Source organism: Conger conger, chromosome 18 (assembly GCF_963514075.1).
Source record: "Conger conger chromosome 18, fConCon1.1, whole genome shotgun sequence".
Taxonomy (NCBI): domain Eukaryota; kingdom Metazoa; phylum Chordata; class Actinopteri; order Anguilliformes; family Congridae; genus Conger; species Conger conger.
In genome coordinates, this window is record NC_083777.1 from 17,669,006 (window position 1) to 17,694,338 (window position 25,333).

General features: G+C 39.6%; 1 protein-coding gene across 1 annotated transcript in view; it reads left to right on the forward strand.

The window, feature by feature from the left end:
* Positions 1–25,333, forward strand: part of LOC133117936 (CUB and sushi domain-containing protein 1-like) — a 503,171-nt gene that overhangs the window by 326,349 nt on the left and 151,489 nt on the right. The window contains exons 6-7 of the mRNA XM_061227463.1: positions 19,762–19,874; positions 22,658–22,735. Coding sequence (XP_061083447.1) covers positions 19,762–19,874; positions 22,658–22,735 — 191 coding nt within the window. The remainder of the gene's footprint in view (positions 1–19,761; positions 19,875–22,657; positions 22,736–25,333) is intronic.

The following is a 25,333-nucleotide window of genomic DNA, read 5'->3' on the forward strand; positions in this document are numbered from 1 at the left end:
AATAAAGATGTGTGCAGCTTACTCAAACACTCAAACTTGAAGCTGGTCTTGATGAAAGAGAAAAACAAGGGAAAATAAAATTTAGTGCTGAAAAGTCATGTAATGATTCCTGTTAATTAGTCTGCATGAATAACAATTAAGTATATACATTATTGATGATTTCATACATGAAAACTAAACACTCCCTACAACAGCCACAACATCACTGGAAGATTGTTTCTGCAGTGAAAACGAGGGAGCTGCCCTTCTTCACTTAGAGAATGAGGGAACACGTTCCTGTCTGTTAGGTGTCACAACAGCTAACTTGGACCTGAAGAAGCGGATTCGCCAGCTGTAACCTGGGCACATTATACTGCTGAGTTAAGGCATAAATCTGACACATCTTTCAGTGATGTATTGCCATTTCAATCTGTCTTTGTGTTTCTATTTCAGAAAAACAAAAAAATGTCGCAGGAGTGGTTTCCAATCTGAAGCTTTTTCTGCTTGCAGTGGGCAGACTACAGAGATGGAATTTCTTTAGTTTAGAAATGACCTCTCTCAGCTCCAGATGAAGCATCAGGAAAGCCGTGCTTGGATTCAAGCACCAATGCACAGATACGATGGCTTGGCAGATGCTGCTTTTTATCGAGCTTCTGAAGACCTAGTTTCGGTGATGATCAGAAAAAATTGAGCTGGCAAGTCCGCTCGGTCGCTGCCGCATCCTGTCAGTCACATTACCATCCAATTGTGCTGGAGATAGGCATCGTAAAAATGATTTCAAGTATACAGCACACATGCGCTCGCATGTTTTATGTTCTTCATTGTCTGTTTTTTTTTCATTAATATTTGCTGAATGCAGAATCTCTTGAAAGAAAAAGTGTTACCTGAGGTCAAGGTCACATCCCTGACTGCGCTTAAGAAATTGTGGCAGTACCATTATCCCCACGCTCAAGCTGATCTGGAAGGAACCTGAATACGAGTTCCTACCACAGAAAGATAAAGTAAGGATGTATAACAGTGATACGTTAAAAATGCCTCTTCAATACACATTCATGAACAAAATGCCTATTCAATATGCAGTGAACAAATGCCTCTTCAGTTCCAAAGCAAAACTAAATTAGGAGATTATTCTCCCTTTCCCTTTATAGTCTACAATCTTTTATCTATTGAACAGCAAATGACAAAGGGAATTATGTGGATAGGGTTTTCAGAACTTAAATGTAATAAATTAAACAACAAATAATAAAGTCTGCAGGGCTAGGCAAGTAATTTGCACTCACTGAGCACTTTATTAGGTATTTATTAGATTTATTTTTTCTTCTGCTGCTGTAGTCAATTCACTCAGAGATTCTCTTCTGCATACCACTGCTGTACTGCATGGTTATTTGCGTTACTGTCACCTTCCTGTCAGCTTTGACCAGTCTTGCCTTTCTCCTCTGCCCTCTCACATTAACAGTTTTTGCCCGCAGAACTGCTGCTCACTTTTTTTTTTTTTTTTGCACCATTCTCTACATACTCTAGAGACTGTTGTGCATGAAAATCCCAGGAGATACTCAAACCACCTGAGTCTGGCACCAACAATCATTCCCCATTCTGACATTTGGTCTGAAAAACTGCTGAACCTCTTGACCACATCTGCATGCTTTGATGCATTTAGTCGCCAAAACATGACATAGCTGCTATACCCCCAAATTATTCAATTTAATCATTTAATTTGATCGATCAAATTCTCAATGGCAAATAATTGATCATTGATTATTAATTCGCATCCCTATTTCAGACAATTGTCATTACCAGGTCAAAAGACACTTTTCAAAGTAAGAACAGAATATTATCACATTTTACAGTGAACAGTCACATTATGCGCTGAAACACCAGAACCAGCATACGTGCACCAGCTCTATAGGGCAGGAGTCCTGCAAGCCTGTTTAATAAGGCTTTGTGTTTCTGTTCTGTCTAAAATTGTTCACATGTTAAGCAAACCCACCGATCAACAATTTTCAGTGAAATATTTTTTCACCAAAAGCAAATCCCCTGTTGTAGGAGAACAACAATTGGTTGAGCAAAAACCGTTGACTGGCTGTCATCATTAAGAGCAGGTTTATCCATTTCAAGGGCCTTTGGGATTGACAGGTCAAATGTTGCAAATGTTGTCTGAAATGCAGAAGAAGGAGGGAGACAGAAGGAGGGAAATGCAGTAGATGGAGAGATACAGCAGCCCAGGCGATTAGATCCTCTATACAACACGGGTGGAAGCAGATGGGAGAGGCAGCGAGACGGTGCTTGCTTTTCCTTGATGACTATCACTAAGCATGTCTGCAGCCTTCTCTGTGGGATGTAACTATCTATCTACTCAATGCCTCTCATGCTCCTGACATCATTGCTCAATCAGGATGCGTCTTAGCAAACTGACTCAATTCCCAAAGACATCAATTCCCAAAGAAAATAAAGCAGTGGGTTAATCACAAGAGCATGCTGTTTGTAGTTCCATTAAAAAAATAAAATAAAAAAATAAACGGAAAAAAATAATGATGATGTTTGGAAGCTGTCCCACCACACTGTACTGGTCTTGGATCTTCATTAGAAAGCTGCAGTAATGAGATGGCTCATAGGACAAAAGATGGTGCTGATTGGTGCTGATTTAAACACTGCCACATTCCGCCGCAAGTCTGTCCCCAGCCAGGAAAGCAATCCATCGCAGGGCCATTACCCACAATCCATCTCTGTAATGCTGAGTGGCAACAGGAGTTGGCGGTTTAGTTTGGTACGCTTCTCTTGTAACCCAAGGTTTTCCGTATTGACCGCTTCCCCCGGAGTGATTGACTTTGTTTTAGGTTCTTGTCTGGATGACTTAGGAAGCAGGTTAAAGCGCCGGCTGGTTCAGACTAATGCTTTTCTCCCTTTTAATCATTTAGCACTCAGCAACTTCCACCCAGCCAGCCTGTATGTTAACTGATGCTCTGCAACATCAGGCTGGGCAATAAGTCTTCTATGGAGACCACCTTTTAGACTTCACATGCGGGCCTACTTACGTGTTTTTTTGTTCCAAAACCCAATGTAGATGTCATAGTTCAACAGTTTTGAAACAACTTCATGGCAATTTGTAATGAGTTTTCCGAGTAAAGAAAAATGGATTTCCTCTCCAGCTCTGAGTGAAATGATTTGTATTTTAAGCATGGTGATGGTGAACTTGTATACATCATAGAGCTGGTACAAAGGCCAAAAGGCAGTGCCCATCTGTGTCTGTTAAATATATGAAAGAGCCCATGAAGGCTTCTTAGTGTTTCCCATTTTCTCATTTAGATTCATGGGTAGCATTTATCTCTCCTCTCAAGGTTAAATTGTCAAGCCTGTTGTGGGTACTTTAGTCGGAAAAGACATCAGTGCACTTAGGCTATGCTCCAGAATGACCCTTTTAGCCCTCAGCCCTCAAGATTTCATGTAGGTAGTCAGAAATGTTACAAGCAAGTCGAATGTCAAGAGCAATTCCAAACCATCGTGAGGCAAGGTTGCTCAGGTGAGCCCCAAATAAGCTTTTGACAGTGGGTGAGCTGAGAGGGTGTCGCTTAGAGAAAGGGGAAGAGAAACCTCATCCCACGAAACTGAAGACATCCTACAAACCATCAGGATCAACCAGGTCTGACCCTCCTACCACTTGTGGAGGTGTAGTTAGAAAAATCATAAACAATGTGTTAAAGATTCACTGTCCCATCCACTGGACTGTGGTACTCTTCAATGGCTGTGGATGTTCACAGCTGTTCACAAGCACTGACTTATTTTTCAAGACATTTTGACCATTATGAACTCGTGCAAAGATTGAGCTTGAGATTGAGGTAAAGATGATTTCTCATTGTTTATCCTTCAATCACTCTGAACATTTCAATATTTTTTGTGAAATAGTAAAGAAACACAAATCCGTGTCAAATTGACAGCTGGCTGTGTTATAGGACTTTCAGTCGGAAGTCTTGAAGGACTGCTCCAGTTGACAGTAGTTTTTACTCCAGGGAATATGACCAGTGTAGCCTTCAGCCTAGTGCACATTAGAAAGACGCTTTGAGAAATGAAATTTTATCTGACAGTATTGACAGGCATGTCAGAAAATATTACATCCTTGACTTTAAGGCCAAATATGCTGCGTGATGTTTTTACATAATTATGCACGGGAAACATAGTATTCCAAATCCATGAATATGATATTGCAAAAGCTCATTTACAATATCATGCCAAAATGGTGTCCTTGACTTTTATTGGTACAACTCCTTATGTTGACAATGCCAATAACAGATTCCAGAAGCAATCAAAAGCCAAGAATCAAGATACTAGATACTGAAAGCTCTCTTATACTTGCACTAACACACCTGACTAATCACAAATATCTGTGAAGCCTTTTGTCCCTAATCTTATGGCGCCCTGAAATGGGGGACTTTTTATAATAAAAATGCTGGAATATCTTTGTGGTGAAACCAAAATATCCTTTCATAAAAGCTGATATCTGCATGTTAACCACATGTGAATGGTTTGATTACAAATGTAAATGTATGGAGCTTACTGTATAAAATAAATATTAAAATGAATTGCCGTGTTGTTTCCATGGCAGTCATATATTCAAATAATCTAAATCATAACCCAAGTCGCATTCGCCACATCCGGCTAACAGCCATATCTTTCTTATTTATCTTCATGTGCTCTGCGTTGCTGGCCGTTTGTGGAAGCTGATGGCGGAGTAAAGTGACTGTTACTCACACAGATGTGACAGGACAGGACGCTCTGAAAGAAACTGACAGCTGACAGGTGAACAAATTCCTGTGTGGATGTGCCATTTACATCCGCTCCTTGTGAAACTTGCTGATTGACTTTAGTAAAGCAATCCCCGGAACACATCCCCAGAAGGCAGATCTCTCCCACCCTGTCACATCAGGTTCTGTCAGCCAGTTAAAAATAAAGGCCTCTCTATCATCAACGTCACAATGCACACTGCGATAAGTATTTTCTTTTTATCGTTGACCTTTCGAGACGACGCCAGGATCCCATTCTTTCTTCGCTCAGGTGCTGGAGTGGATGCGATTCCATGAAAGTGAAATCACGGGCTATGATCTTAAATCCCTGTTTCGGACTTGACCGCTGCTCAGCATGCATTATTTCTGAGGTGAAAACGAATGTGAGAACTATTTTCAGAAGTGAAACACATGTATTTCTGTGGCACAAACTTAGATGGGAAGCCATTAATAAAACCTTTCGTATACACATTCCATTTTCTGAATGGCATTCCTCATGTGGAGTATTTTTGCCTTTATGCTTTGCTGTATTGGCAGTTATTTATGAATTCACAATTCAGCTTCTGTGCTGGGAAAGCTGCTTGCATTGGCACTATATTTCGATAATAGTCCAAATTATCAAGGCACAAAATGGCAGTGCAAGATTTAAATGCAGTCTGTTAGCGCAACTGGCAGAACATGTTAAGTGAAGTTGCTACTTTCATCCTTGTTTTAGCACACATAGGTTGAACTGAAGCTGGATCAATCTTTCGGGGGCAAGGGTTGGTGCAAATTAATGGCACATTTGTATTCTAATAGAATCTGCCAGCTGTAAGAGCAGGTCTATTCCAATTGCATTTCAGTGCACTACCAGAATCTCTCGTGGGTGTAATTATTGTAGGGGATCCATACATATCCTGCTACTTTAAAAATATCCATAAAACCTGTGGCGTAGTTTTAGGGGAGGCTTCAGGGCGTCCTTTTCTGACCAGCACAAAAGGTGGCCATGTTGTCACAGTTGGATGGCTTTTTTATTAAGCAGGTGCCAACCTGCACATCCACCATGGTAAAGCGTCTGTGTGACCTGCACTGATGCCCTTCCAATGAATGAGTATATGACGTGCTTGTCAAGGGGATTGGTCTGGCCGCTGTGGCAGCATAGCCTGTTGAGCTGGGCCTGCTGTCGCTGTGGCTATCAACCACTTTCTGATTTGTCTAGCGAAGCCTTCATGCTAAACAGTGACACAATTTTGATTAAAGATAACGTATTCCACATGCACCGTTTCTAAAATTGAAAGCACAAAATAACTTTCAGGCTCAAAAACTATAAATAGGGTGGGTGAGGGTGCGTTTAGAAACCCTTGAAAATTGCTTCAGCCTCCGACAGATAAGAAATGGGTTGTGTGGTTTGTAATGAACATACAAGCCTGGTTGTAGCACTTATTGTTGTAGCATAGGCTATGTTTATGTCGGGAAGCCTACATATTTGCCTGAGGATGCATTTCTTTCCGAAAAGAAGCACAGTGACGATCTAGACTGTGGTCAGTCGGAGCCTCCTGTTGTGGAAAGATAATAGAATGCTCAAACCAATCCATTATCGATAGCTTAATATGTCTAGTTAAATTCATGCAAGTGTACTATTTGTTCAAACTGTGTGGACTTTGACACCTGCTGATAATAGTACAGCTTGAGAACAGAAATGTTTTGTCGTATGCATTGTATAAACCAAATAAGTTGCCATATGATGAAGTTATATGCCTCGTTTACCTCTAAGTAATTAGTGCAGTGCTGTTGCATGTAAAACCCATTGTCTGGCATATGCATGACTTCGCGTGATGCTGTTCCCTAACAATCGCAGATGCCACTGTTTTCCAATTAGGGGGCTTAGCCTCCCCAAACCTCACATCCGAGCTACGCCCCTGCATAATACCCTTACTGCTACTGCTACAATATCCAAAATTCAAAATAGCTGACATAAAATTAAATGATTAATGCCCCAACCTTCTCAGATCAATAATTTGTTCTCATCTTCAGGTCACAATATATTGTCTGTAGTGTAATAGGCAGAGCAATGGGCTAATAGGCTAATAGCAATGTCAGGGCTTTGTGGAGAGTGTCAACAAAGCCAGGCGCAACTATGAGATTCTCTGAGTATATGGTGATATGAGAATGAACCAGCTTATTATCTGCACTATCAGTTGCTGAGGACCAGACTGAATTCCATAATCATCAATAATAGCAAGCCCCCCACATTACTGTTTCTGCTGAACCTAGTGCTTGTAGCAGTGCATGAGCCCAACATTTCTGCATACTATGAATGCATCTGCCAGGCACTGCTTCTCACACGTAACCTCTGTGCAACCTTTGAAAAGACGACCATCTGCGCAGGCGATTGCTTGGAGGAAAATATAATGATGCATTATAGCTACACAGGTGCTCAGGACAGCATATCAGCTGTCAGTGGCAGCTTATTGTAATGTGTATTACACTCAAATGTAGCCCACATATGAAGACGTGAATATTTTCAGAACTGTGGTATTGTAGTACTGTAGTATTTTTTTAAATGCACCCCTAAGATATTAACAATGCTTACCGTTTGCGTTTTCTTTTTTTCTTTTTTTATTGCTGTATTACATCTTCAGTAAAAATTTGTCAAGATCTTAAATGGAACATCGACGAAGAGCCTTAATTTGTCATTAGGATTTAATTTGCAGAAGCACTTGAAAGGCTGTTTCATATCTTACGAGGGGGAGTTTCATGAGTGAATGTGACGTCTGAGAGTAGTGAGAGTCTGGAAGGATAGGGGTGACCAGCTGAAATCACCCCTGCCAGAGGATAAATGTACTGTACATGATCGCTCATTCCAAATTGAGAGGCTGTCAAAACTTTAGCATTTAAATGTCACTGAATCACCCAATATTGGCATAATTTTCAGATCATACAGAAAAGCACGAAGGCAGAATATAATTACTAGCAACACATATTTATCAAATACAAACTGAATTTACCTTTGAGAAATTCAAACTGGCAGAAAATCCAGGATGATGGACTTCGTTATTGGAAATTACAAGAAAGATCCTTGAGTATTGCACATTCGGAGTTCAACATGAATATTTTAAAACCTACTTTATTTCTGGATGATGATGGCTTTATTGAATACATTTTTTATAAAATGTGTAATTTTCTATGTTAAATTTTTATTGCTCTTTATTAATTCTTCATTGTTTTGGCCTCAATCAAATTGCCAGTCCCCATTTCATGTTAGAGATCGCATATAGTAATTATAGCCATTTATTTACTTTTCTGAATTTCAGCATAAAAAATTAACACAGGGTAGTCTCCCTCTGCCTCAGCCCTCTGCTGCAGTATTCTGCTTCTGACCAAGATCATTTTAAACTCTTTCTTTTGTAATTCCAGTACCTCCATAGCTTTACCGTGATTGATATCTGGGGTTATCAAGATGGACAAAATTCATTATCATGGACATTAAAGAACTGACACTTTATTAAATAGATCCTCCCTGCTTCAGTTATAACTCCGCAAAGGCACAAATAAAAAAGAGATATATAAAGGCACGCATTAACTTTGTCTCGTGTGCAGAGGGCTTCATTTACTTAAGACTGTCACACCTTACTGAGAGTCTGTCAAACACAATACAAACAGTGCATACTCGTAGGACGGGCACAGGAAGGTTTTATCAGTTGAAAGCTGGGAAATCTGTCAGACAATGCAAATGGTAATACATTTTAACCCCAGGTGCTGCATACATATGTGTGATGATATATTAGGCTTGCAGACGCCTATAAATAGCAGTGGGTTTCAGCAAAGGAGAGAAACAGAGAGACATAATTCTTAATGAATTACTATTTATATAAATGATTATTGTATGATATGAGCATAACTAGAGGTATAGAAATGTAATTTATAACATACCCTGACCATGCTTATGTCATTACATGCTTATTTAGTTAGTGAGAAATCACTGATACTGTACAGTATGTAGAAATGGTCAGAAAACCAAGGCCATCCATATTAATGTTATAATTTCTCTTTGAAGAACAAGAGGAATGCACTGTGTGGCAGCTGTTATTATGTCAAAACATAATTAGTGATTGTAAGACATGTTTAACACATTGTTCGTTTGCATATAAATAATAAACTGGTCCATTAATTTTTTCCCCTCCTTAATGTTCCATCTTTGGCTCCTGTTTGTTGAGGAAATGTTACTGCCAACAGAGAAAGTGTTGATGATAGGTAATAGGAAAACAAACTTTCTATATCAAACTCACAACACATTAACTGACTGCACTGTGAACAAAAATTGAGGAGACACTCATAGATTCTGTATAAAATCTAATTATTTTATTATTTACAGCTTTTATTTAATTTGATGTATTTCTATAAGGATTAGCTTTTCTTGTAGATTATGTTATTATCCACATCATCACAAATGAAGATTAAACCTGAATCTGCCAGATGAAATCATGATTGAGTTAAATAGTAAAAGAAACTGGGAGAAAAAAATTAAAACATGAAATTACACAAATGACAGCAGTTTACCCAGAGTTGCCACTACAAAGCTAACAAAACAAAGGGGTGGCGTTTCTTTCATCTTTGCCTACTCAGAATCCAATCCCACTGTTGCTCATTTGCTGCACCAAGTCTCTTGAAGTAAATGAACAGAATTATCATTCTGCAGCTCGTCATTTCTGCTCAATTTATAGACACTATTTTTATTTCAACTTCCCTTTATTGAGCATAGCAATGCATCTTATCTCAGTCACACATCATGCAAGGGATAGTGTCACAGCTGTAAAGCACTCTTTCAAAATGTTTTCTGCACTTCATTTTATGTTTGCTAATTGCTTAGCAACACTTTTACTGTTTGATATCATGTCTGGAAACGACAGTGTTCAAGATTTTGTGAATGCAGTTTGTTACTCCTTGTAAACTTTTATTTGTTTTGCCGTCGAAATTCTGTCTCCACTTCACATTGTAATCTTTCGTCTCTCCCTTCTTCACAGAGAGCCCTATATCGGCTCGAGGAGCTTTCTGCATCCCCAGCTTAAGACTTAAGCACATGAGAAATATGTGTTTTGGCACTTGAGAGATACAATCATTTAACTCTGAAAATGGGTGGCCTGTGCTAAGTTGTACTGAATATAATTAAATTATCTCATCTGTGCTATAGCCACAACCCACACATGGAAAATATGAATTTGAGTTCCCTTTGCATTCCTTTTTCCTGTATTTATCTCAGTATGCAGTGCTGCAAGACTTGAGCGATTTTACTTTTAAAAAGATCCCAAGCAATATGTATTTTCAAAAAGCTTTGTATTAAACAGCATGCACATTATGTGTTGGATGAATTAAGCAATAAATCCTGCCCTTACTCATTTGCAATCTATCCCTGTGAAAAAGTGCATGCCATGTTAATTTTGCTGTAAACAAAATGGTGATAAAAGGGGCATAGCACAAAATTCCCTGCAGTGGTGCTAACAGAAAGTAGCCCTGAACATTTTTTGGGCTGACTTATGTTAAGGTGACTGTGTCCATTAAAAAATACATTTTGTAAACTAACAGATTGGATTCTACCTTTTAATGAAATGGGGCAGAAATTCAATGCATTCATTGCCTACAGTTCAACAACTGGTGACATTCAAAATGTATTCCATTTTAGCTTCTCTTTGTACTATCATTTGAACATAAAACTCTAAACCGCCATAAAATTACATTGGTTGAATCAATTTTGTCAGTATTGCGCGCGGACCCATTGTCGTGCGTTGAGCTGTAACATCTATTGAGCTGTAATTCCATATGCTGGCTGATCGCCCTGTCTGCTCCGCCTTTAAGTGCCAGCAAAGACTGCATGCACAAAGCAGGAGGAGAAGCCTGCATGAGAGTCTCCAGCCAGGGTACGCATCAGTCAGAATTCAGCGGGACACTCCTTATTTTGAGTGTGACGCATCTGTCATATCTCCACTACAGTAAGTCATCCAGCAGAGGAAAACACATTAATCTGGTCATAAGAGCTATCTACAGTATGTTTGTCTCAAGCCCGAAGTAATCTGTGCTCATTATCTGTTGGTTCATATACAGATTTTGTTTGACAAACAGGGCTCCCCATTTGAAGAACGTGAGATCTGTTCTGCTTTCGTGTTATATAGCAGCCGTATCACCATGCTCCTGCTGGATGTTAAGCAGGTGTGGGCTTGGGTAGTACTTGGATGGGTGACCTATGTCTAAGTTGCTGCTGGAAGTGGTGTTGGTCGGCCAGTAGGGGGGCAATCTTCCCTCCGGTCAAATTATCCCCAATGCCCCAGTGCAGTGATCGGGGAGACTGTGCTATGGGAGACGCTGTCTTTCAGATGAGACATTAGACCACCACTACTTAACTCCACGTCCTGCGGGCAACAGTGTCTGCAGGTATTTGCTCCTACCTGATTTCACTAATTAACTTATTACCCAAACAATTAATTTGTGAAAATAATTTGGTGTAGCGTACAGTAGAAGCAAATGCTAGCAGACACTGTGGCCCGCAGGACACAGAGTTTAGTAGTGCTGCATTAAACTGAGGTCCTAGCTCACTGGGGTCATTAAAGATCCCATGGCACTCCTCGCGAAGTGCAAGGGGTTCCCCGGCGTCCTGGCTAAAGCCCCAACCTTACTCTTTCAACCTACCACATAATCATCCCCTGAATCAATTAGCAAAAACATTGTTCTCTCCCCTCCACCTCAGCTGGTGTGTGGTGAGCATTCTGGCGCAAAATGGCAGCCATGCATCACCCAGGTGGGAGTTTACACATTGGTGGTGGTTGAGGCAAGTTTCCTCCTCATTGTTTTATATAGTGCTTTGAGTGTCTAGAAAATATATAAAATGCAATGATCTCCTGCATCTATCTATCCATATATCAGTCATGCAAATGCACCTACAATAGAGTAGATGCTAGTGGAATTTCTCATTTTGTCCAGCGCTAGTTTCATATTTGTCACCGCAACCCACTTTGGTAATTTTGTGGTTTGTGGTCTAAAAAAGACTCAATAAATCAGTTCAGCGCTGTGCAAATCTGGAGTAAAATTATTACATTTCCACCCACCCAGACAATCCCTTAACTCAAACTCTGATGCACTGTGCTATATCGATAACCAATGTGCACATATGAAAACTAAACATAAGAGGCACACAACCAATGATCAAAATATCAGTATCTGACACCAAACCATGGGACATTCCAGAAAGGGGATTCATACATATATTTTAAAAAAGCGGACATAATATTACTTTTAAATATATACTTTTGAATATATGTGCATTTCCTTCTCATATGTCTAGTTATACTGTAATATATCTGAAAATAACATGTTTTAGATGCATTATTGGTATTGGGTATCTCTCCCATGTTCCATATTTACAGAATAAATGTATTTGGGTGGGAACTTTATTCTGTCCACAGAGCATATCCTGTAATTGTTGGCTTGCTATCTTACACATCAACCTGAGTGCCATACTAAATTGCTAACAGGTTTGCGCGCACGCTGGTTTGTGTCATGCTTCAGAACTGGTTTGTTTTGCAGTTGGAAATCAAGGGAGTGAGTGCACTCTAAGTGTTCCTGCCAGCCTCCCACAGATTTCTGGAGGTTGGGGCAACCTTCGGTATCAGGTTTTTAAACCGTTGAGTGATTTTTGATGCAATTCAGATGGTCACCTGTACACGTTTGGATGAATTCCAACGCACCCTGGGGTGGAGTTTCTGTCTGCTGTGCCTTGTGTTTGCTTGCTCCTCAGAGCTAAATGGAGTTGCATGTTCTGTGCCGTTATTGCATGTCAATGCACACTCAGCCACACGTTAATAATGGGGGCGGAAACATGTAGCACTTATTGCTGATTGGATACAAATAGAAAAGCACCAGGCAATGCGGAAATAGTGAATATAAATGAATTTTAATATACATGTTGTCTTATAATGGTCAAAATGATGAGATTTATATGGAAACAGCAGACCTGTCTAGCAGAGAGTTTTTACACTGACGGTGAAAATTAGAACCCACCCATCCCTTGAAGGAAAAATGTCATGCCACTGTATTGGCTTTACTCTTGACAGGTTGATTGTTGTAATTGTATGCGCCGAAAGTGCATATCCTTACAATCGGTTCATTATCTGTGTGCATAATGCTGCAGTGGACGTGTCATTGATATGCACGCCGGGGTTGAGGAATGAGAGATGTGTGTAAGTGCAATGTTTTCTTCCTGACAAACCCCGCATTTACCATTTCTCCGGGCCTCTGTCTCTCAGATTTTGTTCCCGTTTCCATGGATAACGTGCCCTCTCAGAGGCCTTAAAGGTGACTGCTTGATATTCTGTCATGGGCACAATTCCTTTCCAATTGTGTCAGTCAGTGAATGGTTTTGTTACAGAATATTCTGGAGTCATGCTCTGCAATGCATGCATGTGTAGAGGGCTGTGGAAAGACTTTATGAACTTAGTTTGGCCAAGCTGAGTGCCATGTAAAAAGTGAGATATTTTAGCCAAGTTACCACCTGGAGCACTCGATGGAAAAATCTTTATCGCACTTAAAACTGATTTTCTTTTAAAAAGTTTTTTCTAGATAAGAGCATAACAAGTGATTGTAATTAAATATAATGTGTATATTTATACCTCCAAAATCAGAGATACACACATATTACCGAGCAAGTATCAGCCAAACAGTCATCTATAAAATGAAAATGACCAAAACCTCAGTGCACTGAATTTCAAGTGTGAAAATAAAAGACAATAGTAAAATAAAGTTCAGAACTGTCCAAATGATAAATAACATTCGGGGTTTACAATCTGCGGATATGGTAAGCAGCAGTTAATCAAAAACGGTTTGTGTGTAAAAGGCCTCTAAGTGCCATGTAGATCATCCCACACAAATACACTAATAAGTAAACATTTGCACATTTAGGTATTCAACTGCTGCTCTTATGTAGAACAACTTACAAGTGCATAAAAAAGGTTAGAAGCGTGGGGCTGTTTGTAAATATAAGTCCGAGACCAAGAGCAAAAACAATATCACTGTGATTAAAATCTCAACAGGCCCTATTTTTTTAACACCAACACTCTGGTTTAATTCATGGAACATATTGTTAAAGGAATGTTGAGAAGTTTCATTGTCTATTGTTTACAGTAAATAAACAATATATTCTTAATCAGTTTACATAGAAATGTATCTTTGGAATGGACTGACTTTTCATTTGCCTTGTTCTAAGCTGGACACTTGGAACAACTGGGGCTAGCATTTGGCTTTTGTTGGCCATCCATGTGACCAGTTGTTGTTTTGTTACCTGCCTAAAAGCCCGACAGGAATTCATCTGGTATTAATCTGATGCAAAAACTGAAGAGAAAATGAAGAAAACCTTCCAGCAATGACGTTTGAACATTTGTTGGATCACAGTGTTTATGAGAACTGCCACAAACAATTAAAAACAAAAATGAATGCAGGAAATAAAATTATGCATGAGAAAAAAACAGTGAACATGAATGCAATGTGTGTATTTTACCTACTTGTGTGATTTAAAGACAAACTGAGCAAACGTTCCACTGAAACTGCCTTTCACCTTGGCTGAGCAGGCAGGTGGTAAAATGGCAAATGGTTTGTATTGTCCTTTTGCAGATACTTGTAAATGGATTACTGTAATAGCAGCATTATTTAATCACAGTGTCGGAATTGATCATAATATTGTGCACACGTGAATATGCTCAGTACCTTTAACCTGCCTTTTTAGCTCTAGACAGCTGATGGAGAATACAGAAAGGCACGCAGCAATTTTAAAAAAATCTATAATTTAAAGAATGAATACTGTATCTTAGGTTAGGGAAGTAACCCGTAGGTGATGGTGAAGTTATATAAATGTGTGAAATATCTGTGGGTTGTAGAAAAATATTGATGAGTAGAGCGCATGCTGGACTCCACATGAGTCAACTGTACAAGATCAGCATATTTCTGGATATGCTCTTTACCGCCTGGTTTCATACCTCTGTATATCTAGTGGGATTACCAATGCCAGAGTGTATCATTGCTGTTAAAATAAATGTCATGATATTTACAATACCTTTAACATCTTTCTCTCAAGTGACAATATAACCTAGTCTTTTGGCAAACATGGCTGATTTCATGCACTCTGGAGATTAACTTGCTTGAATAGACCACAGCTTTGTGCCTTGATGCAACAGACATAATTCAAGCTGAAAATCTTTACTTGAATCCATTGAAATAGGGAAGAAAGCCCCTACACCAACACATAATGCTATTGAGTTTATGTCCATAGTTAAAGCTTGCAGAGATTTGTTTACCTGTCAATACTTTGTCAGTCCCACAGATGAAACTAATCACTTCGATGATAAGATATAAGATGATAAAATATCCTATAAAACAGATCTGGATATGCATCATATATAAATGTTTTATTTTAACGTTAAAGATTAGAGAAACACTGAATTCCAATCTAAGCATGATCTGCCGTAGAAACAAAAGTAATTTTTTTATCTATCACCTGCTGTGTGCTTTGATTCTCCAGTGGAATTTAAATGCTTATAATATCTACATTTCAAGCAAATTAAAATCGACTGATTATTGTGAAAACAAACTTCTTTTTGAGGAAATTCTGCTAAATTTTCACATTTAATCCCTCAAAGGGTCATCAGCAAACAACATCTCTCTGATGTGGGGACGTTTCGAGAAATTAAACTGCGTTTCAGTGTACAGACCTTCCGACTGATAAAGGCAAGCATACTGCATCATAAGCTTTCGTATTATATTTCACCCTGCGCCATATTATTTGAAAAATGACTGTAATAAAAAGATGAAAAGGAGGACGTCTCCATTCTTGTCTTACAGCCGGTCTCTTCTCCTAAAGGGAGAATTTTAAAGGAACGCCAGACATGGAGCCTGAGTATACTCCAGGTGTACGAGGAGATGGGCGCTTGGATACGCGTCGTTGATCGGCTGTAAGATGGGGCGTATCGTAATACGGGAGATTAGTCTCCGTTCGGCGAGTGCACGGGGAACATTCGCCCCTCATCGGGCCTTCTTGTCATGTTTGTGCATCTCCTGCTGAGAAGCTATCATAGAACAACAAGCGTAAAATAATCATATCCCCCTGCCTCAATCGCTACAAACACCAGTCACTGCCACACATAGGAAACCACACACACCAGTCACATAACAACTTGCCCTTGCTATGTTTTTTCCCCCCAATGTTCAGAAAAGTATAAGTATAGTCCAAAATCTTCAGGAAAGCATTAAAACACTGCATCTAGTATCTAGTATTATGAGAGCAAAGTTTAGTTTTTGAAATGACCTCTGTAAATGCACACACGTCCAAAACAACAAAACACAACTAAACTGACTCTGTATTTAGTTAATTGTATCAAATTCAATTAGAGTTTGTTAGCATTACATTGTGAATGGATGTGTATAACCATAAATACCCTTAGTAGCTAAGTTAAACATGTAGTGTGCAAACAATCATTTTTCAGGCTTATCAAAGACATTTCATTTACATTTAAAATATTTTGCCATAGAATTCCCTTACAGGTAAACAGACTACAATCTAAAGGCCAATATATTCTACCATGCTTATGAGATTTAAAGTCAATAACGTATTACAGAATTTAATTAGTTGAACCAATACAATTTGATATACCATAGTTGTGTTTGCCAGTAAATATATTCATTAAAATACACACCTTTGTTGATGAAGTCAATTAATATAAAAAAAGAAAAACATTTGTTGGACTGTTTCACGCATACAATGCAGTCGCAAAGTACATCTGATAGCAGCTGGGGAAGGAGAGATTGCAGCTGTCGAAGGAGACCAAAAAAACTAATGGAGAGAAAGAAATTGCATTCATGCCTGAAAAATGAAAATACTACACTGTAGTGTCACAGAAATATGGATTGGCAAAGTCCAGGATCTAAACAGTAATCAGGGGCTACAGGAAAGGATTCAAATGGAATTGTCCGGAAAAATGGATTGTCAAAGAATGGAGACAGCCTTGTCCAAGAACATTTGGGGGTGGGGGGGTGGGGGGTGTATTGGCCTGGAGATACAGCAGAGGGGTGGGTGTCTGTCGGAAGGAGCCGGGATTGAACATCCTTTGAGGATGTTTAACCAGCCCTTTATTCTAACTCGATTTGAGTTAACTTTTCCTTCCTTTATACAAATATATCATTTTTATTAATGCCTCCTTTTTTAGGAAAAGCTGCATACATTTAATAGGAGTTTGCTGGAGACCAGGATGCAGTTTATGGGAACAGTTTCTCATCCGTTTTATGCACTTGGTTTAAGAGGCCTTTTGGGCTGGAAGCTGGAGTTGATGACAGCATGTTATTGTACCGCCGTCTTTGGCTTTAAACAGCTGTCTCTAAGTCACATTATTTTGCAGTGGCAACAACTACATATTTTAACTAATTATTAATTCCAGCTAATACTGTAACAGCCTGTATTCATATTGTAACCCCTGTGTACCAGCCTGAATAGTATGAATAGGGTGTACTAGTATTAGTACTGTAACCCATGTGTACCTGGCCTGAATGGGATTAAGAACGTGTGCTAGTATTAATACTGTAACCCATGTGTACCTGGCCTGAATGGGATTAAGAATGTGTGCTAGTATCCTGTGGGATTTTTTTACTTCAACGAGCCAGTTCTGCTGTGCAGCGTTCTTGTGTGGCAGTGTTGGGGTACACTGGAACCCACCATGCCTGTTTTCGTAATCCACCAACAAGTGTTGACATGTAAAGACAGGCTTGTGCATGTGTGAAAGACAATTGTGTGCATTTTGGTGGCTGGAATACCAGCATATGGAGCATTCTCATCACCCACCAACTCCCCCATCCCCCTCAAGGCCCATCTCTCCCCTACCAAGACAGGCGTTCTGAGCCTTCCTGAGCCTTCCTCTGCCCTCTGGAGACAAGGACATCATGGACCTGAAGAGACACAGCAGCTGCCTTCAGCCTGGCCCTTTCAGAGGAAGTGGACCGGGGGTCTTTTGTGATCCTTTTGAAAATAAAATGACGCAAACTGAAGCATTGAAGACTGAACAGGGTCTCTGGAGTGATCACGTCACCTGGGGAGATCAGGGAGGGAAGTGCCATTCATGGAAGAATCAAATCAGAGTTTCCTGAGGGCACTGCTTCGCCCAGAACAAAGGCATACATTGATCAGTCTACAGTGAGCGAGATGGATCAGGACAAATCATACGCATTCTTAAGGAACTGGTGATATATGAGCACTAGTAGTTTGGAAAAGTTTTGTGTACAATTTCACTTTTGCTTCATGACTCGTTTTGTGTGATATGGATTAGCATGGATTGAGTGGATTAAACCCAGGAAACGGTTTGTTTCAGCTAGCTAAAGCGAACAGCTAAAGTGAACAGCTAAATTGAACAGCTAAAGCGAACAGCTAAAGCCAATAGGAGTGCCTGTTACAGATTTTTACTTTGCCATAACTAAAACCATACAAAATTAAACAACTTCATAAAATCAATCAAAAAGAAGCAGCATCATCACCCTCCTACAGTTGGTCTATTGTCTTCAGATTTCAGAGGAGATTTCATACGATTCCCCAGTACTTTTTGTGTTTGTTTTCTTCCATGATTTGATTTCTCTTTGCTATCAGTTTGGAATGCACAGCGGCATTGGCGAGGCTGGGCTCTCCGCAGTCTTCTCTGAAGTGAGAGCTGACAGCTGGTGTTTCGCCTCCCTCTTTAATTCAGCAGCCAAGCTGCACAAGCCTTGTGATGCAGCCGTACAATTCATGCACAGCCAATACAGACAGACCTGCGGCAGCCTCGGGGGGAGGGGGAGGGGGGCAATGTCCCCCACCAAAACTCTCCCTCTATGGGTGACATCATAGCCAGTGATGGCTCCCCCTGCGTCATGGTCACCTGCACCCTGCTTCGTCACCAATACCCCAAGACTCAAGCACTTTACAAGAACAAGGCCCGCAGTTTAAGCTCGAGTTGCGGGGAGGGCCTGTCACCAGTCCTTACTTTATCTGAAAAATAAAGGAGAGTATAAAGACAAGAAAAGAATAAAACATCTCTTCTTGGTGAATTGTTTAAACTCAAGGATTTAAGCCACATCTCTTTTAACATTAGTAGCCAGCCCTCCACAGAGACAGATGACTGAAGTTTTGGATATTTTGTTTTTCCTTCAGGTTTAATGTGAATGCCTTTTGCTGCCTGAGCTCTGTGAACACATTCAGTACAAAAACTATTGTCTGTTGCTAACTTGACAACAGAGGGTCTTCACCTTGCAGAATCAGTGTATTATTTTAAAAGAACTGGCAAATAACCCACCTCCTGAAGAGTTTAATACAATAACATAGATGTCAGCCCGTAAAGCGTTGGAAACTCCTATTGACATTTATTCTTGTAGGAATGCTTTATAGACCTAGCCTCCATATCATGCGCTTTCATGAGCCGTGAGATAAATATTTTAGAGAAAGCCTTGTGAATCACTTTTCTTGCACTTTGAATTGTATTTTTAGTAACTTTTGTGCAGTAAGGTACATTTTTTAGCGCATGTGTTAGCCAGAACTAGCTACAGAAAGCATGTCAATCTTATGAAAATTATCTATGATAATTCCATTCACAGAGTGAAGCTACGGGGATATTTTAGCTTATTAGTAAACATGCAAGACTACGGTTATCTGTTCATATTGAAAATGTAGGGCTATTGTGCACAGGATTACAGCACAGTACATGCTGCACAACCCAAACCACACAATCCTGACCTCCCATCTTAACAGTATTTATTAATGTATTTATTTATTTAGCAAAAAGCCATTTGTTCATCAGAAATATATGCGGATGTCCTATATGTGACGTCTGTAACGTCCTAAAGCTGCTTCTCAACGTTCGATTCCATCGTTCCTCTAATTTTTCATGAGCCTGCCTTGGCTGGCTAGCCCTTGGTAAGTGCCCTTTAGATTGTGGTGTGAGATTGCACCCCTGAAATGAGACTCTTTCTCTCCCTGCAGGCTGACTGGTATGAATCTGCCTTCCCCCGTCATCAGCAGCAAGAACTGGCTCCGACTGCATTTCACATCTGACAGCAACCACCGAAGGAAAGGATTTAGTGCCCAGTATCAAGGTAAAGGGTTAGTGTGTCTTGGTTCGGGGGTCTCTGAGCAGATGTAAAAGCTCTCCGCAGTAATGCAGGAGGCATTGCAGCAGAGCTAAAGTATGACATTTTGCCTTTTCTTCTGCCTTGCTTTTACCCTCAGAGATCAAAACAAGCCCCATTCTATGGGCTACTCAATTCCTCTGAATGATGTCTGATAACAACAGTACAGTTCTATGGCAATAAGTGTTTATTTATTTTCATCATGACAATATTGTGTAACATTTTTCTCATAAGATTCAACATAAAACTTGACCCCAGGTTTTAAAACTTTTTTGCTAGCTATTTTGAAGCATTTTGATGTACTATTCCAGATATTATAGCCACATGCCCTTCTTTAGCACAGTTTTGTCCTACACACACACACCATACTCAAAATCCAACAAATTTCAGTTTTAACTCAACAGGTTTGATTAATACAACGTGAATATGATGGATGTATTGCCACTGCACTGAAGTGATATATTCATTTTCTACATTTTATTAAAAGTCTTCATATTTCAAATTAAAGTATTGCACATCAAAGTGCACAGGAAGGGGCATTTGCTCATGCTGACTGTAGTGTCACAGATCAATCAAACTTGGACTGTCAACTGATTGATTGCAAATCGCATATCATCACACTATTAATAAATTACCATTTTAATTACACTATATACAGCTATAACGAGCATTATAACACTTTAAATGAGGATGTTTAAGAGTAAACAAACTCAAATTTAAATTAATCACTTGAATAAACACATAGCCATTGATAGCCATAGCATTAGCATATCCAAATAATACATTGTGGTTAGCCAATTATTTTTTACAATGTATTATCTCTGTGCTTTCCATGCTGTACTATTGGATTTTCATTCTTTACACGGCATGCTTTTTCCTGATTGATGTTTTAAAGGTGAAGGGTACACACAATACTTATTGTCCTTATTTAAATGTAATAAACTAGATTGGAGTGCAAGTCTCACTATGAGTGACTTGTTTGATCATTTTCTTTCGTTGCCAAATGGTCTGGACCAGTTTTGTGAATCGTTTAACACAAATGCAAAGACAAGTGAATATTTTAAATGTAACAGATTATATGAAGAATATTGTATGCTTTAGTGTCAGTTATTGAGATGTCTCAAATGCCATTTAATGTCAATATCCGCCTCTGCCTGGAATTGACTTTTTCACTTGAAATCTATCCAACAGTCAAACAATCCATCAAAACCAGACCGGTCCCGGAACACCCACCTCACTAATAATTAAAAGTACTCTGATTAAAAGCGTGCCTTCCACCAATGCAGGACTTTGTCTCAATAAGCACAGACTGTTCTCATTACTGTGCTCATGAATAAACAGTATTCTGTTATATTTTCATACCAGAGCTATAAATATATACTACATAGCAGTACCTCCCAATGTATGCGGATGCTTGAACAGAAGATATGAAAAATTTTAGGTACAGTACTGTCATATCGAAAAACATTTTTCAGCATAAGGAGTAGTCAGATTTAGTCATATGATGGGGGAGATGGTGGAATCTCTAAAGAAGGATGTTTCACCTTTGCGTCTCAGTTGTCTCTACACATAACAAAAATACCCTTGATTAAATTATACGTGGGGTTCTGTAGGGTTTGAAAGCCGCACTGGCTCCAGCCAACATAAGTGTTAGGCTGTAAGTCTGCAGCAGTGGCTGCTGGGATTGGAGCCACGTGTAATCAGGCTCTATTCAGAGACACCAGCACACTCTTTCAGTGCTGCGGTGTTTGCTTTAGTCTTTAGTCTTTCTCTTCTCTTTGTTTCCCTGTCTTTCCAGTACCTGTGCTGACATTTCGGACATGTGTCCAGTGTACATGCATGCGATGCCCGGGTCGCGTCTTAGCCACACTGCTTCAGGCTACATGAAGGAGAAAATAAATAATAAATAATAGCTGGACTGCGGTTGTTGTGCCGACATGAAAAGGAATGCTGATATCTGTGCTGCGGGGCAGGGTACAGGGGTGTGGATCTGTGAGGGGCAGCAGGAGTTGTGAGAGAATACATATCCTCTAAATAAATACATAATCATCTTTTCACAAAATAACATAAAAAGGCATATTAATACAACAGCATTATAATCTGCTTTTTTTTTCTCCATTGGTTTGTACATTATTACTTACTATTGAATATCAAAGCACAGAGGTTGATAAGATGAGTAAGTTCTCCCTTTAGCGGGATCTGGCTGGCTGGTGTTGGTGTGGACTGGTCCAAGTTGTCTAGCTCACAATGGTAAAGGACTGGTAGGCAGAACTGATCACAGATCATACAGACTGGGAAAAATAATGTTGCAGCCATTATGAAATGTAATTGAAGGAAAAAGCCATGTTGGGATGAGGCTGGGTGTTTTTTTTTTTAGCTATTTATTCATTTATTTAGAGTCATTGTGAATGGGGTCTTCATTGCTAATGGACATTTTTGTTGGTTCATAAGTATAGTTTCACAATTGAAAATGGCTGTGCATTGGCAGCATTCTGGACTTAGCCTCTAGGTTGAAATCAGATGTGGAAGTACCATATAGTATATCATATTATTAATATTATTGGGAAAAAAGGGAGAAAATCCATTTTATTTGACACTTTCTCTCATACACCATGGCAGGGATACACCTCCATCCACTGTTGGGGCACCAACAGCCAGTATGGTTGATCACAATATGCTACAGCCTTGCCCTCAGCCTTCGTCTTGTTACAGGAATGTACCATAACCCAATTTCCTGTCTTTCCCGACAGTGAAAAAGGCCATTGAGCTGAAATCCCGAGGGGTTAAAATGCTTCAGAGCAAGGACACAAACCACAAAAACACGGCATGTAAGTATCATTTCAGCTCTATTTACTGTCTGCGCAGGGCCTCTTAATAAGGCTACCGCAGCATGTTGTGTGTGATAAGGTTACATATTACTGGATCCTGGCTTACTGTGCCCTTGTGTGCAATTGTGCGAGTGTGTTTATCAACAGTATATCAAAAATATAATAAAATATCTGAAGTTGCTGCTGGAAGAAAAAAAAACGTTACGCCTAATTTAAAATAGAGCTGTGTGTTTTGACCGCTGGTGTGACTGAGGAAAGTCATCTCTTTCTGGGGTCATTTGGAAAGGTATTGGCCCAGGGTTGGCAATTGGTGGCCTGTGGGAAAAATCTGAGCCCACCCCCCCCAGCAATATTTATGGCCTGTCACACCCCCCCAACAAAAATATAGATTTTATTTTGTAAAATAAAAAGTGAGGTACAGCGTAGCAAAAGCTAGATTTCCCCCCGGATTAAACAGTGGATCATCAGACTTTTAAAAGGAATGTAAATTGCAAAAGAAATAAAAAATAAATAGGCATTTAGTTCTGCACAACTGACTGGAGTTTGGATGTGCTCTGTGCTTTCATCTCAGTACTCTCTGGCCAGTAGGCATAAAGTGAGGCCTGATAAAATCAGTGTGTCAAAGCAGCAAGTGCTTCCAGCCCAGATTCCTTTCCCTCCCTTTCTGTTTTCTTTTTTTAATTTGTAAAATTTTTACATGTATTTTTATGAATAAGTTGGCGCCCAATGCAGAGCTGTGTATGTCCAATTCCCTTTCCAGTTTGCCAAATTTGAATCTCCTGACCACATTCATGGCTGAACCCCACAGCACAGGACACAGAGTGCACAAACCCACAGCGTTCCTCTGAAATATCTCCGTCTCAGTCATTTCCCCCCGGAGGTAGTCTCCAGTTCCAGTCCATAGACGAAATCACATCATGGATAGCATCGGAGACTAGCGTCATTCTATCTATATTGCTTATGGAAGCCTGCTGTTGTGTGAACACAATTTAATGTATTCATTTTTAGTATCGACCTGATGTAGTATCGACACATATTCACTGATTGGCTATGTTTTGCCCCTTAAAAAAACCTTATTAGAAAATCAGCCACTTAGGCTGACAATTTGATCCTTGTTTTACATGGCAGGACAAAGTTGACAGTTGGAGTAATATTTGTAAAGTGGGTTCAGTATATAATCTTAAAATAAATTTAAGCCTATTTATTATTTCAACTTATTTTTGTATTGTGTGAGTGCCTTCGTGGTTTCAAAGTTTGTCCAATACATCTTTGTTTTTTAAAGATCCCTTTAATAAAACACTATTTCTGTATAATGCCACAATGATTTCCTTAATAGGAATGGGAGTAGGGAATTTCTTGTCTCACAGCAATTTTAATTATGTTTATAATTATTTCAGTTCTTTGCTTCATCAACTGTGTTCTATCAGGATTAGCATCACAAACCAGACTCTTTGTAAGCTTCACCTCTTTGCCATGTTTACACTCCACTGCTAAAATGTCAATTTTACATTTAGCTGGCATTGATTAAGGCTTATTTTCAAGAAATAGCTGAATGTCAACGTTCAAATTAAATACTTTCGAACATTTTGTGTTTTTCAAGTATTTCTGTAATCTGACTTTGGATCACTTGGGCTAGACCAGTGGATTTCTGTGGGTTGCTCTGTAGTGCCGAGAGGTTTTTAGTCTGCACAGAGACAAGCTCAGATTCCCACATGGGACGAGGAAACTGTTTCATAATTTAGGATGCTTGCAGCCAGATACCTTCCACATGTTTAACTTCAGGTCAAGAAAGGTTATATTGAGTCATCCATTTGCTCAAGTGTGGAGCTACTAAGCCATTCTGTGTATTGTTTGCCTTTTCATATCTAATTGGTAACCACCAGTGTGTAGAGTGATTTAATGGGGTGTATGCAGCCACCAGTGTGTAGAGTGATTTAATGGGGTGTATGCAGCCACCAATGCGTAGTGTGATTTAATGGTGTGTATGCTGCCACCAGTGTGTAGAGTGATTTAATAGGATGTATGCTGCCACCAATGCGTAGTGTGATTTAATGGGGTGTATGCAGCCACCAGTGTGTAGAGTGATTTCATGGGATGTATGCAGCCACGAGTGTGTAGAGTGATGTAATGGGATGTATGCAGCCACCAGTGTTTAAAGTGATTTAATGGTGTGTTTGCAGGCACCAGTGTGTAGTGTGATTTAATGGGGTGTATGCAGCCACCAATGCGTAGTGTGATTTAATGGGGTGTATGCAGCTTTAAGGAACAAAGACCTGGGTATGTAGCGCCTCAGAAACCTGTAGTTGCATGCAGTGTTTCTGAGTTGAAACAGGTATGTGCTTTCTATGTGAAATTACAGACACAACATCTAAGATCGCTAGCCTTCAATAAAACAGGCAAATGACACACTAACATGTCTAGGAATCCCGTGAAAATGCTGTTCTTCCACTCCACAGCACTAGGGGGAAATAGACTGGATTACTGCTATTTAATCTCTGACTTTATTGTTGATTCTGTGATAACATAATCCACAATGAAAAAGACAAGACAGACAAGGCATCGCTATGAAGGAAAAGCATTGTTTATGCAAGCAGATAC